The 20,434-nt window shown below is 34.1% G+C and overlaps 1 protein-coding gene across 2 annotated transcripts in view; it reads left to right on the forward strand.

The window, feature by feature from the left end:
- The window catches only part of IL1RAPL1 (interleukin 1 receptor accessory protein like 1), a 1,404,779-nt gene that overhangs the window by 1,093,201 nt on the left and 291,144 nt on the right, over positions 1-20,434 (forward strand). For both annotated transcript variants that reach the window (XM_003360251.6, XM_021080210.2), the window contains exon 6: positions 14,160-14,234. In XM_003360251.6, the coding sequence (XP_003360299.3) occupies positions 14,160-14,234 (75 nt within the window). The remainder of the gene's footprint in view (positions 1-14,159; positions 14,235-20,434) is intronic.

Below are 20,434 nucleotides of genomic sequence, written 5' to 3' on the forward strand. Positions count from 1 at the left end.
ACCTAATTCCAGTTTACAGTGAGGAGAAACGGATTAGATGATCCATTGTTTATTTATAAATTAATCTTAGACATGATTAATATCTGGCCTTCATCTCATGATTCATTTGTTAATTCTTTCAATAAAATATTTTTGTAAGGTACCTATTTGCCCATCATTCTCAAAATGACTCTGATCCAGTGTGTCCCACTGCCTCATTAACCTCTCTGCTTACGTGATATATCAAGTCCAGCTCTGTTTCTTTATTCATGCTGCTTCCACTTTTTGAAATGACTCATTCCTACTTTCTTCCTTCTGGAGGTATTCAAAGCCCTAATATTATTATTAATGCACACTAGCATTTATGAAGCACATTTTCTGTGCTTGGCCTAATACCAGCTACTCCTATGAGGTAGTTCGTTTAAACTTCAAAACAAGCCTTTAAAGATCAATTTTTTTCAAGAAATATATTTCATATCTACTTTGTAGGTGAGAAAACTGAGTTTCAAACATGTGAAGGAGTTTTCCTAAAAAAATTTGTAATGGAGCAGAGTCAAGATTTGAACCTAGGACTTCCTGACTAAATAAAGCCTTTGATTTCTCCTTTGCAGACACAGGAGATAAAGATATCTATTAAAGGAGTCTGATAAAGGAGTCTTTTCATTATTAACTCTGTATTCATATTGAACAAACTTTATGGCTTTCTTGCTTGGCTTCTTGATTTTCATTTATTGTTTTCATTGTGCTGTTGTCTTACTTCCTCCTTCGTGGTGCATTCCCATAACAACAGAAAACCAAATTATTTGCCAAGTGTGTGAGAGAGATCATGGTGGACAGGAAAAGACTTTGTCCTTCTGGGTAACCCAGTTCAGGTATGAACTAGTTATCTATTATGTGTTCCTCATCCATGAATGTCCCTGATTAACATCCCGTCTCTTCTATCCCTTAAATTAGAAATGTGTTAACACCCATAGCCAGGACTATACAATTCACCTTTTTATTAAATAGGGTCTTTGATTTGCTGTTGTTATCATTGGTCATGTCTTTTCAACCAGAGTGTAAATTACTTGTGTGTGAGTATCTTGTTCTGTACTTATTTGTCCTCACCCTATGGCACCAGTCCAAATGCTAGGCTAATCACTGGCAATATTATTAAGTGATTATCTGCATCTTTACATTATAAGTGGACGAAAAGAGAAGTCATAAAATTAAAATTAACTCCCCACAGATGGGAAACATAGCTGAATGTACGAACTCCTGGGCATAAACCACTCAGAAAAGGATGACATATTTCTCATATAACTATACAAGTATCTGCTGTTTATTATTTTTCAAATGGTATTAATAGTTGTTTTCTGGATTCATGTAATGTATTTTCTAGATGAGTAAATTTTCTAAACTAGCTGAAGCTTGTCTCGTTAGCCATCGAAAATGTATTTTTAATGAACAGTTTTTAATGTAAATCTTCAGAAAAAAGAAGCATACAGTTACTGCCTTTTAAAATAGAATGCATGAAACACACTTATATTTTTCCTTGACTAGTCATTCTTCAAAAATTTCTTGAGCATACACTATTTTCTACCTGTTATAGAAAACACTAAAAATATTAGAGACATGAAGATTAAAAAAAATTTTAACCACTATAATCCCTGTTCTCAGTGAGTTTGTACTTTCAAGAGGATGTCAGATGCATAGAAGGAAAACTTACAACCCACTCTCTCAAAGGCTGGAGAGAGGTAAGGAAATTGTGTTTTGGGACCCCCTCTGGAGTCAGGAAACTTTAGCCTAAGAATTGATATCTGTTAGTTATGTAGTTATGGAAAGTGAGTTAGGATTTAAGGAGAGATATGGCAATCCAAAATGAGCATAGGAAGCATATTCCAGAAGAATCCAAAAGAATGGTGAACTGGGTAAATGGTACAATATTCAGTGTGCTTGATGTAGAGCAGCCTGAAGCTAGTACGAGACTTTAAAGGAGCATAAAAATTCACATGGGATCATTTCACTTCCCTCATCACAATCCTCCACTGATCCCATATCAATTAGTAAATAAAAGTCTTAGCATACTAAAGTATCTAAGTAATATAAGCACTCCCAGCCCAGATGAGCAAAGCCACATATTTGACTAGGCATCGACTACAGGTGCATAAGTGAGCTGAGCAAAGATTATTCCAGCATGGGCTAGATCCACTGAACCGCTCAGCTCTGTAGACTCATGAATAATAATAAATGGCCACTATTTTAAGCCATGAAGATTTAGGGTAATTTATAACTCAGTAATGTTTAGCTGATAAATTGTATTAGTGTGTTTCAATTATTTTTTCCTGAAGTAAAATGCCTTTGCTATATTTATTATAAACAAAGAAATGTGAAGTTATATAGAAACAAATTTTGCTGAGCAAATAGAGCTGTGGTATTGCTTTGAGCTGGCATAGATGCAATTCAATTTAATTTCATTTCTTGTTAAAAACTTGGCTCAAAATCGGTACCTTATATTTCAGTATATGCACATATTCATTCTATATATAACATTCAAAAATTTACCAAACCCTGAAGCTTTCATATTCATGATATTTTTAAAAAGCTATTTTTATTTTAGATAATTTCAAGCATAATAGACACAAATATAGAGTAGCATAATGAAATTCCATGTACCCATCACTCAGCTTCAGTAATTATCAACATCTTGTGGATGTTGTTGTTTGTAACAGGCTTTTGTTTTGGTACTTGTTTTCTTTTCTTTTGAGGATATGAGTGCTGTTCAATGCAACAAAGAACAAATTCGCAGTTTGTTCCTGCATTGCTGAAAAGAAGATTCTTAAAATGACTAACCCCCATTTGTTGCCAAGTTACTCTTGGTTATGCACTGATAGCAAAAGTAATATAACAGCATTTGCAGCATAATTAGATTTGAATAGCAAGTTTTATTTAAAGAGTGCCTGATCTTATTGCTCATAGGCATGGCTTTTTCTTTCTTTTTTTTTTTTTTGGTGGTAATCATGTTTTTAATGACTTGTGATAGACTTTCATTTTGTGAAACAATAGAAAACTGCCATAAGAGCTCTTTAGGAAGCATTTAGACATTGTTGAAGCTGCTTAAAATCTTTTTAGGTAGGAGGTTATTATTTAATAAATAACCATTTTTATAAAATGATTTCTGCAAAAAGATAATTCCCAACAGTGTTACTTGAATGAATGATAATCTAAACAGGAAAAAAGTGATGATTATGTAGGCAAGTAGTTTATAGCAGTTCTATTTGCTAAATAAATGAATGAATGGAAATTTCGGTTTCTATTTTTTCACTGTAACCAGAATAAGAAAACAAAATGTGTTTCCTTCACTCTGCCTTCCAGAGGTATTTGTTGCAAAGGAAGGAAATATGATATGAAAGGGGAGAGGGAGGGAGAAGAGAAGGAAGACAAAAAGGAAAGAAAGAGGAATGATGGTAAACAGAAAGAAGGGAGGCAAGAAAAAAAAGAGAGGGAGAGAGGCTAATTATTTGTAGGCATATTTCTTTAAGCAGTAATGTAATTAAATATCACAATCAGCCTGTAACTTCATACACAGTATTTCTATTACCATGATACTGGAATTTCCAATATATCTTAGGGTTCCAACAATAAAGAAGTTAGCTTAGATTCATAGAATATCAGAGCAACATGTGCAGTCTCCTAGTGCAACTTTATCATTGACAGAGGTCAAGAAAGTTAAACAAGGGCAGAGTTTGAATATATCAAGATTTGACAAATCTACTATCTACTCATAAGGAGCTGACTGCCAATGAAATTGAATACATCTAGAAGAATGCAGTTCAGTAACAGTAGTGAATATGCTTATTAAGGTTCATTTTCTGTTTGGTAACAGTTTTAATGGGATTTCTAGAATGGTTCTTTTTTATTTTTTATTTTTTTGGTCCACTGCCATAATGACAGCCTCAAATTGTATGCTGTCATCAAGTCATCAAATTCTATAATTAAAGGATTCTGCTTATGTGAGCCAATGACAGATAGAATCCTCCCTTCTAATCTTAAGAAATCAGTGGCAGGCTTATTCAAATTCTATAGTAAAGCTTCACTATAGTTAGTTCTAACACAAACCTTTCTGTCTGTTTCCAAACTCTAGCAAAATGTTTTCCCCAAGTCTGCCCCATATCAATAGAAACTCCAGAAAAAAACAAGGTGTCTAATAGAAACTACATTCAAAGTCACAAATATTGGAAAGCAATCTACAGAAATGGAAAGCATGTGGCCATTAATATTAAAAGACACATCTTGCCATCTATTCTCACTGGCTGTTTTGGGAGGACCTTCTAGAATTTTTCATTGTAGCAAATGGATGATCAAATGAAATAATGTAACTGTACACCCCAAAATGTGATATATTAATTTTTCTACATACGCTTATTAGCAATCTTATATTTATGTTCTTGTGTCTTAAAAGTCTTAAATTTATGCCAAGAGTTCCTGCTTACATGTCAACTTAATAGTTTGTGAATGAAATTAACTGGGTTCACTATTAATGATAGAAATATTATATGAGCTACTTTGGTTTTAATCCCTGGCTAGCTCCCTTGAATACTTACTGCCACTTGCCTATATATATATATATATATATATATATATATATATATATATATATATTTTAGGCTACCTTCTTTTGGTAAATATATGTTCAGTGATTGCAAACAACTTTCTAATTAACTGAAGCATATTAGTATTAGGAAGCTTTTGATGTGAAGTGATATAATATTTCATCACCTAAACATTTCATAACATTTCATAATATATTTGAATTACTTCTGCAGGTATGGAAGGCCTCTGCTATTCTGCACTATATAGTTTATTCTGTGTCTTCAGTAAAGAACCTCTTTTTTTTTTCACTTTTTGGATAGGGGTAAGAGGACTTGGTGGTAGTCCTTCCTATAACGACTTGGAAGGAGGAAGAGAAGGTTACTCATTCTTTATGTGGACTCTCAGATTAATTCTTCTTATTCTGGCCTCCCATCTCTCCCTTGTCCCCTGTCAGACATACCTGACCTTTCTGTGTGCCAAATCTATGCAGAATTTCATACACACGCTATGGCTTTCTTGATGGCTGTGGTAGCCCAGACTGTAACTTCCTTCACTCTGCCTCTCTAATCCCCATGTTTTCAGTAGCTTTCGGTCTTCCAGTAAATTAATGTCTCTTGTCCAATTCAGGGTTAAAATATAGGTAATAAAACCATTTTAATTAAATGGTTATCATAGGTCAGGGATTCTCAAACTCAGCACTATTAATATCTGGGAACAGATAATTATTGTGCAGGGCTTTTATACGCATTGTAGGATGTTTAGCAACATCCCTTATCAAGTAGTACTCCCCTTTCCAGGTGCGATGACCCCAATTGAGAACCACTACCAGAGAGCCATACCAGGGAGTAATCGTTCAAGATACACTATCAGGAAGAAAAAGCCAAGAAATATGAGTATCTTCTACATTGAAGTACAGTATAAATAAACCAACCCAAAACAGTTGGGAAGGACAATAAATTATATTACACTATACTACATAAATGTAATGTCTTACTGTGATATTCCAAACCAAGCAGAGAATAAAATATTTTCTGACTTTCTGTAGTAACATGGAGCCTTTTTTATATTCCAGAGTTTCTCCTAATAAGCATTTCCAGAAAGCCTGGGATTTATCATTTTCATTTCTTGAGGACCTTTTATCTACTAATATAAAAAGAAAAAAATATATGTTGTGATAATTTTGCTTACTTTCTCATTGTTAGGGAAGAGATACTTTCCTTCACAGGACATATGATTTTTTGGAATTGACCATAGTCCCTAGAAGCTAATTGGTGACTGTTAATTTGTTCCTTGTCTGTCAACAGGAGTGAAAACAGTTGTTGGCATGCTCACCTAGTTGATTATAGCTATTGTATCAATCAGCATTCCTTTCCTAGGGTTTATCATAATTTCTATAGATAATTATATATTGTTTCCTTTTTATTACCATGTTTTTGCTTTAGCTTTGATTACACAGAAATTTATTTAAGATGGTTGAAATCAGTCATGCAACGCATTAGAGTTTATCCCCACAATATTTATATAAAGTCCACTGCAGCAGTTTTTTTAAAATAAAAATATTAAACCACTTTTATTTATTCTGTTTACCTATGTGCCCTTTTGTTTGGCCTCCATATTTTTCTCAGCACATTAGGTCAGAATCAGGGTATAGTGGGTGACTGAATGTGTTTTAGAATCAGCCATGAGTCTGGGTATAGAAACCAGGGTTGCGGATAATGGAAGCTGGGAGGCTAGGGCTTAAGAGACAATTGTAGAAGGTGGCAAATGAACAGAAAACCTGAGCCCTAACATTAACTCCCTGTTAACTTTTCCTATGATATTCCTAAGCAACTCTATTTTAAAAACAATTATTGAAGGAATATAAACTTTTCATTGTTTATGTTACCTGGGAGGTTTATCAATTTAATGGAAAGTGATGAAATATAAATTCCATTACTTCTCTGTTAGTACTTGATAATTAATCTGTTAAATAAGAAAATCTAAATTATAAATGATACTACATTTGCCAATTGACGATGTGCCACATATCATTGAACCAAGGGAATACTAGAGAATTGTTCTTAGTATCTTGGCTAAGTATGGTCCTGATTTCATTAGTCAAAAATAGGTTTGGTGGTGTGTATATATATATATATATATATATATATATATTCAATGAATGGTGTTAAAGCAAAGGATAGCAGAAGTTAGCCAAGGTTTATCTTGTAGTAAGCGAATATGGCATTAGTCTGAAACATGAAACTTTAGACCATTCTTTCAGTCCTTCAGGAGACCGGAAGGGTAAGATCAGTTTTTAGGTATTGGCTCAGTTTTCAAAATAGAAATCATCGATGATTAGTAAAATTCTCTAGGCTTTATGGATAATGAGAGGTGACTGAATTGATTTACAAAAACATGTCTCTGGAGTTCCTGTTGTGGTGCAGCTGAAACAAATCCAACTAGTATGCATGAGGATGCTGGTTTGATCCCTGGTGGCTGTGATGTATGCCAGCAGCTACAGCTCTGATTCATCCCCTAGCCTGGGAACTTCCATATGCCAAGGGTGCAGCCCTAAAAAGCAAAAAAAAAAAAAAAAAAAAAAAAAGTCTCTTGATTCCCACTATCCTATAAAACTGCCCATCTTGTACTGTATCATTAAATGGCAGTGCCCTTCATGTGTTTGCTCAAGAGCATAACTAGGGATCACCCTTAACTCCTTAATTTTCATTTACATTCTGCACCAAATCCGTCAGTATATTTTGTTAGTTATACCTACCAGATAGATATTTAAAGGAAAAAAAAAATCCCACCATTTCCAGCACCGACACTCATCACCATTCAGTGTCCTGCTTCAATACCCTCCTCACTGACCTTCCTACCTCCACTCAGCCTCTGCCTCCACACTACTCCATCCTCACACAGTTGAACACCAAGGTGCCAGAGTGATACTTTTGGCATTTAAATGCTTCCAGAGGCTTTCTCCAAAAATCTCCACTGCATTTTCTTTATGTTTAGAATAAAACCCAGGTGTTTTCCATGTTCTGCAAGGCCATGTCTGAATTGGTCCATGTCTGTCTCTGAACTCATTGTCATTCTTTCTTTTTGTCAATATAGTTATAATGATTTGTGCCATCCCTCAAATATGTCAAGTGCACTCCAATTTAGTGGCCTTTGTACTTGCTCTTCCCTCTGCCTGTCATCATCTTCCTCCAGGTATTTACTTGGCTAGTTTCCTCCTCTCACACAAATCGGTTTCAAATAATCTTTAAACCATACTTCTTGACATTCCTCTAAAATAATATCTGCATTAGTTTCTTTCTTTTTAGCTGCTTTATTTTTTATAGTACCTAGAACTATATGATATTTTGTCACACATATATTCATTTACATGTGTATTTTCCATCTCTCTCTCTGGACTGCAAGCTCCCTGAGAGCAGGCAGGAGTTGTGTCTCTCCACTTCACTGTTATACCTTCCAGTAACTAGAAAAGTACTTGACAGGAGTTCCTGTGGTGGCGCAGTGGTTAACTAATCCGACTAGGAACCATGAGGTTGCGGGTTCGATCCCTGCCCTTGCTCAGTGGGTTAAAGATCCGGCGTTGCCGTGAGCTGTGGTGTAGGTTGCAGACGTGGCTTGGATCCCGCGTTGCTGTGGCTCTGGTGTAGGCCAGTGGCTACAGCTCCGATTAGACCCCTAGCCTGGGAACCTCCATATGCCGCGAGAGCGGCCCAAGAAATGGCAAAAAGACTAAATAAATAAATAAATAAATAAATAAATAAAAAATAAAAATAAAAAAAAATAAGAAAAGTACTTGACAAAGAGATGTTTTAAAAATATTTGTTGAATGACTGAATAAACATAGTGTTTATTTATTTATTATAAGCAATGCTTATCAAACTAATGAATAAAATATGAAATATCAAAGCTAGTCAAATTAATTTTTTATTTTCCTGAATACATGCCTTTTGGTAGTTCTATTAAGAGTTACATCCCTTGGAGTATTTGCTTTATTGCTTTGACATGACTCTTAGATCAAGGTTATAATGTATATGGTGTTAGTTCATAAACTGCCCTCCCTGCACTCCCTGCTCAATTGCTTTGCCACTCCTTCCTTTTTGAGGCTTCTGAGGCTTCATGGCTACATTACTAGTTATATGTGACAGAAAGGAGAAATTTTGCCAATTCTAGTGCATTAGAGATAAGTGAAAAGTAAAGCACCCCTCTTCTCTCAAATGGCTTCACCTAGTATGCATTGATATTTTCTCCCATTCATTTATTTTGTTCTCCCAAGGAACATGAAATTGTGTCTATTTGCCATATTTCTCATGAGTGCTAAGCCCCACTATTAAGAACTAATGTTAAAATATTCCAGACCAAAAAAAGAAGAACTGAAATCCCATTCCAAGACACTGAAGCTCTATAAGTAATCCATGATCTGTTGACTTGCTAGGAAAATAGGCAATTATTTGTTAGCTCTTTTAGGTTAAATAAAGGACTTGCAGACAACAAAATGAACAAAGAAAAACATTGTAAAATGGAGCATGTTGGTGGGATTGCCACAGAGCATGTTTTATTGTCAGTTGAATAAATCTTTGAGTATTGTTTTATGACCAGATTTAATTAGTAGATTTAAATAGGGTCATAAAGAAGTTACCTCTGTCAGAGTGTAGCACTCATCACAATGCATCATACATGTGTCCTCATCTCATACACACATTCTTATGTGTAACTTCATGTCGTATCAATCTTTTTATTTCTAGTATAGTCCCTATTATTTACGGGTACTTCATAAAGCCTCTTGAAATTGAATCATGGTGTTATATTTTAATTATCTGTCTAGGTTTTAAGCTCTGTGAGGATTAAAAGCTGTGTGTTGTTTACCTTCAAGTCCTTTACAATCCCAGTATATTGCTTAGCTATCTAAAAGTTTTCAAAATGCCTTTTTAAAAAAGTTTTTGAAGATGCAGCAGTTCTACTATGGAAAATTATGTAGGAAATATTAATGATTCTTTAATTCATGATCCAAATGCCTTTTGAACCCTTGGCTATCCAGTTCATTATTTTACAAACAATAATATTTTACTTCTCAGGCTACAGTAGAATGCTAAGTACTATCATCCCAAACTTTGACAGGTATCATTAGAACAAATGTATTTCCCATCTACTATATCCAGGCACTTTATCTGTTATCCTGTTTAGTCTTCACACCAAGCTATAAGGGAAAACTGTTTATGTCACATTTTACATGTAAAGAGACTGAGATTCAGAGAGTTTAAATGACTTCTCCAATTTGCCAAACCAACCAGGGAGAAGCAGGAATTATTAGGCCCATGCCTCCCTGAAAACTACATGTATTGTCTCTCTTACTCTACCATAACACTTTTAAGAAACAAAGCAGAGGGAGTTCCCGTCCTGGCTTAGTGGTTAAGGAGCTCGATTAGTATCAACGAGGATGCGGGTTCGATCTGGCCTCTCTCAGTGGGTTAAGGATCCGATGTTGCTATGAGCTGTGGTGTGGGTCTCAGATGCAGCTTGGATCCCACATTGCTGTGGCTGTGGCGCAGGTTGACCAGTCCAACAGGTTCATTTGTCCAAAGGTCCAACGGTTTCGACCCCTAGCCTGGGAACCTCCATGTGCTGTGGGGTGGCCCTCAAAAGACAAAAAAGACACAAAAAGAAACAAAGCAGAAAAGGTACTACCTAAAATACTTTTTGAAAATTATGTATGAATTTGAAAGAACAGATTTTGTGGTAGGACAGTTTTAAGTATCCAAGAAGTATTATCCTCAATTAGTATTTGAGGAACTAAAGTTAAATTTCAAAATGATTTCAAAGCAAAGGCACAGCAATCCTAAATATCTCATATTTCTCTCCTTTAAGAACACTAGAAAAAATTGGAGGTTACTGACCTTATAAACCTGGTCTTTGTCATTTTTATTTTGAAAAGCAGGATCCTATTTTTCACTATTCCATAACCCAAGTATAAATAGAATGGGTAAAAAATAGAAAGACTTCATCCCTTTATAATTATTTAAGGAGCCTTAACATAATGAATCATCCCTATACAGAGCTTTGTGTATACTGACTTCCAGATATTTCTCTAACAAGCAGCTGGTAAACAAAACAAATGTCCTTTAAAATTTCCCTTCTACTCTGAAGTTTTGTCAATTAGGACATACTAATAACTCAGTAAAAGATTATTTTATTTTAAAATTAAGTATTTTTAATTTTTAAAATAAAAAATGTTTTTTATTTTAAAATAACTATGTTATCTTTAATGTTGTCAATAGGATGTTATGAAGAATTAAACAAGACCTAGAAAATACTTCTGTTGGTGGATACACAGAAATATTTCAATTCATAATTAGCCAGAGAAATATCTTTACTCTGATTTTTGTGGGTTTTTTTCATAGATAAAATGTGTTTAGGATTTAAAATCAACCTGTGCTTCATGTCACTACTGTCAGACTTGCTTTATTTTTTTCAGTGATTTCAGATTAGTGAGTGTGTATATGTGTTTGTGTGTGTGTGTGTGTGAGAGAGAGAGAGAGAGAGCAAAAGTGGTGGGGGCAAGGAGGATGTGTCCCAAAAGACAAGTTATTTCCTTGACAATAAAATGTCAGTATGTCTAGCTATGGTCTAATACAAATTCCTTTTTTTGTAACTAATTTGTTTGAGTTTCCTTCCAGTCCTAGCTTTGTCCATGCAGAAAATAAAGGGGACTTGTTGTTTGTGTGTTCATTTCATTTGGTCATTACCATTCCTGCATTTGTTTGCCAGTTCGGTCTTTTGTCAGTTCAATTCAGCTAATATTTATTAAACACCATAAACTGTCAGCAACATTCTAATTTGGCACATGTCTTTTCTGTGTAGCAGCACAGTTGGTCACCCTCAAATGATTGTAGAGCTGAGCTATATCTTAGCTTTAATGGTGACCCCATTTTACAGGCCTCTGTCACATCTGTAATCAGCTGTTTTGCTCTCTACCAGTTTCAGTTCACTTTTATCAAAGACAGGTGAATCATATAAGAAACATGCCTAAATGATACCCCTTCATAGCATAATATCAAAACAAGACACTTAGAAATGACTCATTGCACAGTACTAGCGCTCTGCTATAGGCTACCTAGTTGCATGTTTTTGCTCTCCTAGAAGATTGTTCACACCTCGAGTGGAAACATTGCAAAGGAATATAGTAGTTTGACAGAATTTTTAGAAGCAAGTAATGAAGAGTTGGGAGGCAAAGATCTAGCAAGGACTCTAGCTTGAATTTGCTGTTACCTTTCACAAGTCAGTTGATCTTTGATCTCTAAAATAAGGGAGTTGAATCAGCCAAGATTTTTTTCACTCTTTCCATTAATTTTTAACTTCTGATTACTGTAAGATGTAAGGATGGAGATCAGAGATTTTCCAAACCCCTTATCACAATGCCTAGCACGTAATAGTGTTTGATACACATCAGCTGAGTTGCATTGGGATTTTTTGGTTAAAATCTTGGATGAAATACTGAGGTATAAGATAAATAAAAGCAGAAAGCAGAGCTAGAGAGAAGTTAGGCAGTACAACAAGGTGTGGAGTCAAGCCCCTCGGTGTACCCTTTATTTCTATCTCATTTCACCTGCCCAGAGGGGTAGTGTGGAAACCATAGGGCTTCAGGGAACACAATTTAAAAATCAAAGAGTATAATAAGCATTTAATTTTCTCTGGGTTCAGCATTCTATGATTCCTCTGCTAACTTGGAATTGAGCCATGAGGATAATATGAAATGTCCTAAGAATGTATTATGCCATAGGTGGATGGTGGATTATAGTGGAGAACCACCCAACAATTTTATATTTCTGAACAAGTTTCCTACATACGGATTTTATTATCTTTCTCTACAGATATCTTCTTTTACTATAAATTAATATAGGATATATTTGAAAAAAGAACATTTTTCTTAGCTCCTTTCTATAACAAACTGTTAAATTGTCTATTTGTAACTATGCAGGCAAAAGCTCATATACTGAGTCAATTTTCTGAACAAACTGGTTATTTTCATGTCATAGTTGCTTTTGAAGTTCAAGGAAATCATTTGATAACCAGAACCTAAGAAATGTGGCTTTTTGTCCTGTTAATGGTGAACTATTTTGCCAACATTTAGTAATAGTCTACTTATTTATCTGGTAGGATAATAAAAATCTAAGATAACTTTAGGCAAGAAATACAAGTATTTAAGGTTAATCAGAGTGATGTCAAGCCTTTGAGAAGAATTTCAAAGTGATTTATCTCATCCTATTACCCTAACTTTCCTTTCCCCTTCCTTCTCATCCCTATATTAAATATTAATGAAGATGAATGAATAATACATTCAGTTAGTTATGAACAAAAACTGTTGATCCTATGTGAGGTTGGCCTCCAAACCAAGACTCTTAAAACCCATCCCTGCTTTTCTGAGTTGGGATGCATCATCCTTTTGCAGGGGCTGTGTATTCTGCTCAAGACAGATAGGGGTGAGCTACTAAAGCTGATTGAATTCTTGAATTTTCTGGTGATGAGGATATGTGACCAACTCTGGGCACTGCTGTCTACATCAGCCTTCCAGTTATCAACCAAACCAATATGTCCTCCTAGCAAGGAAGGGGGAAAGCCCTCAAAGCAAAATCATTTAGTTTTTCAGTCAACTTCAGCAACTCTTAATTGATCTTTTCTGAGCTTGTTACAGGGTGGATGTTGCAGTGACAGATTTCTCAGGGACCTGGGTATTTCAGTCAGAGAGGGTAAGAAGGAACTCTCTTTATGGAAGGATCACTGACTATTTGTCTAAAGTCCAGACAGTCTAGTTTAGCTAGCAATGAAGTGTGCCATGGGGAACCTATCTTCAAGATGCTTAGTAGCAGACTTTTAGATCTGTAGGCTCATAATTGATAAATTGGTAAGCGCACAGAGCAGTAATGTGTAGAAGCTAAAAATCAGAGTATATCATGCAAATTAGCAATAAGTACTATAAAATGTAATGGATAATAGTAATAAGGGCTTCTGACTAAATGTGAAGTATCATTTAAAATATTACTTGGTGAATACTTACGTGTGTATTTGAATGTTCAGCTTGTAGTCGTGTGATGTCACCTTCCTATCTCATTATAGGATATATATGTGGGAAATATTTAAACTAATTACTAAATTGTGGGTTTTGAGGCAATGTGATCCAGGGTAAGGAAACTAGGAATGATATTAAAAAGAAAGACAACATTATGCCAAAAAATCATTGAAACGCATGCTGCAGATAACATGTGTATCTTTAATTAGCATAGAGAAATTGTAGGGTGCCCTTTAAGAAGGAAAACAAGGTGCAAATGGAAAATATTTGGTGAAATACAATTACATGTTCTTAAACACTGACCAATCCTGACTCTGTACTTCAACAGTCTCATGTGACTGTCAATTTGGCAGTGTTATGTTTGACTCATGTACAATCTAATAGCTTTTGAGCTCGCCTGAAGGTACTACCTGCAATATGTAAGTCATTACTTGGCGGGATGCTTTGACATAAAACTCAGAGAGTGAAAAATATTTGGGAAATTAAATTGTGTTCTATCCTTCGGTTTATGCAGCATAACTATAAATCTGTTTTATTATTGTGTTTCCAGCCCCTCTGACTGATAAACCACCCAAGCTTTTGTATCCTATGGAAAGTAAACTGACGATTCAGGAGACACAGCTGGGTGAGTAATTCTTTAATTCTAGTTAATATACTTTTCTCATTGTCTTTACACAGTTAATAAGCCTAGGTTGTAACCTAATGTAATACTCTGAGCTAAGCCTATGCTTATTTAAAGGAAGCAAAATTAGAAAATACCAGCAAGTATGGCCCATTCAATCCTGCCAGTGCATACTTTAGGACCAAGCTAGAAATACGTGTTATTTAGGTGGTTGTTGAGAAATTAGATAGGCCGAAGGTTTTGCTGATGGTATTGTCATTTAATAAGGCTGGAATTGGTTTAAAACAGGCAATATGGAACTGTTTGACTTATAATACCAATTAATGTGTTAAAAATTTTTTTTGAAAATTAGGGGAAAGGGTACAGATTCATTAAAATACATGACACCATTACAGTTAAAAATCATTTTTATCTAATTAAATATAATGCTCATTGTGGTAGTTATGGATAATTATAAAAATGTGAGCAAGGGCTTATGGTCTAAGAACTGAAACTTAAGAACATAGACAAAATAGGCTGTGGTAAAAATATCTAGTTGTCCACACATTAGAATTCTAACATATTTATCCTAGAGTTAAGTCTAGAATTTCTTAGTCTGGGTGATCTATGTTAAGTTATGTGAAATTATGGAAATTCCTTCTCTTAATTATAAATATTTACATCATATCCAATTATATTTTGTATTTGAAATATAGTGTACATGCTTATATATATTGTAAATTTAGCAGAAAATATTTGTTTTAGTGGTTTTATGTAAAAGGTTATCAAAAGTATAATTTTAACCATATAGTCGTGTTTTTAAGGAATTTTTCTTACATTAACCATTTGTAAGTAGAAATTCATTTAATGAATAAAATTTAAAAATAATTGATAGTACATCTTTTATGTTACCAAGTTATTATTGTTCTTGGGGTGAGAGTTTATGTCAAAATTGTAAATTTGTCTTCAAAATGAAGATTACAGATCTGATAATCTTTACTAATAGTACATCCAGTGTTATAGCGCAAAATGGTAAATTGATCGTTTTAGAGACTACAAAATTATTGTAGTCAACAGATTTCCAACATTGGGAAAATTCACTAACTTTGAAGAATGAACATATGCATTTTTTGTACAAGTCAGAGTATTAATATGTTTCTTTTATGATAAACCCAAACCTTCAGAGTAATTCCGTATACATGCAGGTAGTTTTATACTTGTCATTATTTTGAGATGGAAGACTATAAGCAGCATTAAAGCAATTCTGTATATGAAACAAACATGTATTAAAATTTTATAATGCTCTATTCATGTTATAGTATATTGAGGTATGCCAGATTTTAGGCTACTTTGAAAATAAATTTTGAGATAAAAAAATTTATTTGAGACAAATAGGAAATTTATTCTATATTTTATCCCATTTTGTATGGCTTTCATCTTTACTATTTAGTATTATCTATTACATTTCAATTTTTCTTTAAAAATTAGCATTATATTAAAATTGTGTATATTATGCAACTAAAATTTATAAAGAAGAAAGCCTTATATACCATTCAATGTTTTATATAGCATAGTAAAAAGAATAACTAAACTGGTAAGAATAACAAAAATAATACACCCTCTGAAAATAAGTAAAATATAAAATGCATAAATTGGTTAAAAAACAGTGTAACTATATAAATATGTCCCCAAAATTTGTTACATCTTATTGATGCTTCAATATAGGCATTACACCATTCTAGGTGATGTGATAAACAAGACATTATAGACCTTACATTGTACTATGGAGATAAATCGTTATTAATAATACAATGGTAGACCTGTATTATTTAATTGTGCAGTGGCATTCTTTAATTATAATTATCATACATTCTTTGATGGAGAGGAAATCACAATCAGATGTAAGAAGACTTCAGCATTCCAAGAATGATGTTAAATGACCCCCTTCATGGTGGATTATGCACTTATTTACTATGAGATATATTTCTTCTCCAGAGATTCCTTGTTTGTACATCAATTGTAGATTTTTGGTTTGCAGTTATTCTGAAGTTTTGATATGAGTCTATATGAATATGAGATTGTTTTAAGTTGTTGTTCTCTTAATTGCAAGTGCATCTCCAGTGTCCTGCATTTGTACCCACCTCTTCTTATGATTTCTGCTTTCGGTGGTATAGTTGTGCATGGATGATTTGGTATCTTTACTGTATGTATACCTTTACTGGTGAGCCTTGTCATTTGTGGAATTTTTGTTTCCTGTTGCTGTGTCTTCTTTTCTGCCTAGAGAAGTTCCTTTAGTATTTGTTGTAAGGCTGCTTTAGTGTTGCTGAATTCTTTTAGCTTTTGCTTATCTGTGAAGGTTTTGCTTTCTGCTTCAAATCTGAATGAGAGCCTTGCTGGGTAAAGTAATCTTGGTTGGAGGTTTTTTCCTTTCATCACGTTAAGTATATCATGCCACTCCCTTCTGGCCTGCAGAGTTTCTGCAGACAAATCTGCCAATAACCTTATTGGGGTTCCTTTGTATGTTATTTGTTTCTTTCCCTAGCTGCTTTCAAGATTTTCTCTTTGTCTTTAATTTTGGTCAGTTTGATTAATATGTGTTTTGGTGTATTCCTCCTTTAGTTTATTTTATATGGTACTCGTTGTGCTTCCTGGATTTGAGTGAGTGGTTCCTTTCCCATGTTAGGGAAGTTTTTGGCTATTATCTCTTGGAATATTTTTTCTGTCCCCTTCTCTCTCTCTTCTCCTTCTGGCACCCCTGTAATATGGATATTGTTGTGTTTCACGTTGTCCCAGAGTTCTCTGAGACTCTCTTCATTTGTTTTCAATCTTTTTTCTCTTTTCTGTTCTCTTTTCTGTTCTGTTCTGTTCTGTTCTTCTCTTTTCTCTTCTCTGTTCTGTTCTTTTTTCTCTTTTCTCTGTTTCTGCATCCGTAATTTCCACTACTCTGTCCTCAACCTCGCTTATTCGTTCTTCTGCCTCCTGTATTCTGCCATTAGCTGCCTCTAGTGAGTTTTTTATTTCAGTTATTGTATTTTGTATTTCTTCTTGTTTAAGTTTTATATCTTATATCTCTTTGCTCATTGTTTCCTATAAGTTATCCATCTTTGCCTCCAGTTTATTTCCAATGTCTTGCATCATCTTCAGCATCAACAGTCTAAGTCTTTTTCTTGGAGGCTAAGAATCTCATCACTTAGCTGATTTTCTGGGGTTTTTCCTTTCTCCCTCATCTGAGTTATAGTTCTCTGTCTTTTCATTTTTATAGGTTCTTGGTGTGGTGACCTTTTTCCAGATAATAGAGTTGTAGCCTCTCTTTCTTCTGGTGTGTGCACCCCTTGTGGCTGAAGTCAGTATGGGGGGCTTGCTGTCAGCTTCCTGATGGGAGGGGCTGATGCCTGCCCACTGGTAGATGGAGCTGATTCTAATCTCTGAATAGAGATTACATATATTTGATTAGGTTTCTATATTTCTTTGACCATATGGACTACATTTTTTTGAAACTCTCCAAATTGTGGGTAATCCTGAACAAAGAGAGGCCACACTCATGTGAACTCAATGAATGAAGAGGGAGAAAGAGCTAAAAGGGGAAGGGAAAAATGATTCTGATTCCAAAGGAAAGTGACTTTTTCTTCAAGACGTCTGTTACAAAGATATATAATTTTATTCACTCTATCAAAAATTTAAAATTTGTTAAACCAATTACATACTGCTAGTAAGAATCTGTACTTCTCTGGCAAGAATTCTGAAACTATGTAGTATAGCAAGAAACTTTACAAAATTATTTCCTTTACCCAGTAATCTTTTTAGGAATCTGTCCTGATTAAATAAGTCAGGGGAAAATGTATGGTTAAAGATAACTGCATCATTATTTATGATAATAAAATTTGGTAAAATCCTAATTTCTAGCAATATATATGAAATTATAGAACATTCACATGGGTATCATGCAGCCATTAAAGGGGTATTTTCTGAGGTATTTTCTGGGCTTATCCTAATGCCCAGCTGAAAACTTCCTCTAGATTCCATATTTCTTAATGAAGTCCACTGTAATTTTGTGATGTGTTCATAATTTTGTGATGGCACAGGGAATGTCAGAAAATACTAATTGACAACAAGGTATACATGCCACAAAAGACAAATATCTCCAAATTTTCTGCATAAAAAATAGTAAGACTAAGCTGAATAAGCTGTTCAACAGTGCTCTTATTTTTCTTTAATATCCACTTTCTTTTGTTAAATTTGCTAAAAACACATGTATCTAATAAGCATTCAACAGACGTTAATATCTCAAGGAAAGTGGTTGATGACAACATTGAAAACCTCCAAGTTTTAATCATCTTTCCTTATAAAGGACACACTATACATGTAACTTTATCCAATTTACCTACAGGCTAATAAAATAAAATGTCACACTAAAACTTAACTAGCCCATCTTTCCCTGTTATACTATGTTATGGTTTGCAGAATTTTAAATTTCAAGCAGACTGAGGGGAAAGTGTCCATACATTATATGATAGATCCTGATAGCCAATTTAACAGGAAAACTTTTTGTCATGAAAATTTTGTTTAATTTACTGTGTTGTTAAAATAATTAATTATGAAAATATACTCTACTTCAATCCTTTATATGTTCTAGAACTGTGTGTGTGTGTGTCTAGATAGATAGATATTAGAATTTTTAATCCAAGGAAATTATATAGGGAATTATGGAGTGAAAAACAGCCCTCTAACATTTGCTGTCTAGGTCTCTATTTTCATAGCTGTTACTTTCTTGAAACAAAAGCCATCTTTTCTAAACAGTTACTGCTTTATCTCCTAAAATTAGGAAGCCTTTTTGTTTCCTTTCTCAGGAAGGGAAATACTTAATATCAGTATCCTAGAAACAAAACAATCCAGGTGTTGAATTTGATACCTAATTTTGAAAGCAGCATACAATACTACTGTCAATGCTAAAGAATATTTTGTTGCAGAGTTATGCAACTGAATCAAACATGACCTTCCTTCCCAGAGGTAAGGAAGTCAGCCTTGACTAGGTTTTTCCATCCACAATTACCCTTCTGGTTGTCATCAACAAATGTAATAGTGTTGACTTTAGTTTTACTGCTCTGTGGGAAATGTACAATACATATTTTCACTGACAAACATTTTAAAAACCCATAAAACTTCCCTTTCACTCTAGCTAAAAAAAAAAAATGTGTATCCAAAGTCTAGGTTTTAGATGACAAATGATATACTTGTTGCCCACTTAAGAAAGACATACAGATAAGCATAGTTATACTGCCTGAAATAAATCTTTCTAGACATAAATTAGAGCTTCTGGGCAAATAGACATCATAATTAAAGCATGTAAAGGCAAATACAGACTGGTATTATAATTATTTAATCTTATGGCATTCAGTTCTATTCAGCCCAAATTTATTGTGCCAGGATGAATGAAAGTAGTAACTCTTGACAGCTCTTGTGGACTGATATCTTACTTTTGAAACAAAAAACACCTTAAGAATTGTGATTGTAACTTGAAGAGTATTTTTCATATTAGTATTTATTTGATGTTTCATAACCTTAAGCAAATGATGAATCAATAAATGAAAGCTAGTATTCATATTCTTAGATCATTATATGGCCTAACTTGTATGACATGAACCTCAACAGATTCTCAAAATCAAAGTCTTTCCTTAAGTGAGAGAAGAAGAATAGGTTGGAGGAAAATGCAACTTTACATGTTTGCTTTTAAAATTGCTAGCTAAAGACTCATAGATGTAGAGAACAAACTAGTGGTTACTAGCGGAGGGAGGGACAGAACAGAGCTGGGGGAGTGAAAGGTACAAACTACTGAGGGTAAGATAGGCTCGTATATTGTACAACATGGGGAATATAGCCAATATTTCATAATAACTCTAAATGGAAAGTAATCTTTAAAATTTGTATAATTTTTTAAAAAGCTAACAGATGGCTGTGTGGCAACAATGAGAACAAGCATACACAATTTTTTAAAAATAACTTTTACTGTTTTTAATATTAAGGGGCTTATTCCAATTTCCCCTCAGTCCAGAATAAAATCAAAACAAATATTAAAAATAATTACTAGCTAAGCAGAAGTCAGATTTCCTTTTGAAGTGTTAAATGCTCAAAGCCTAGTGCTAGAACAGGCTTGCAACCCAAAGAAAGATGGAAATGAAGGTTAGAACAGCTCCTAAGGGTTGTTGAAATCTGAAAGTTAAGAAGCC

This window comes from Sus scrofa, chromosome X (genome assembly GCF_054392235.1).
Source record: "Sus scrofa isolate SSC_HxYL_T2T_F1_AM1 chromosome X, Sscrofa_HxYL_maternal_Yorkshire_Landrace_v2.0, whole genome shotgun sequence".
NCBI lineage: Eukaryota > Metazoa > Chordata > Mammalia > Artiodactyla > Suidae > Sus > Sus scrofa.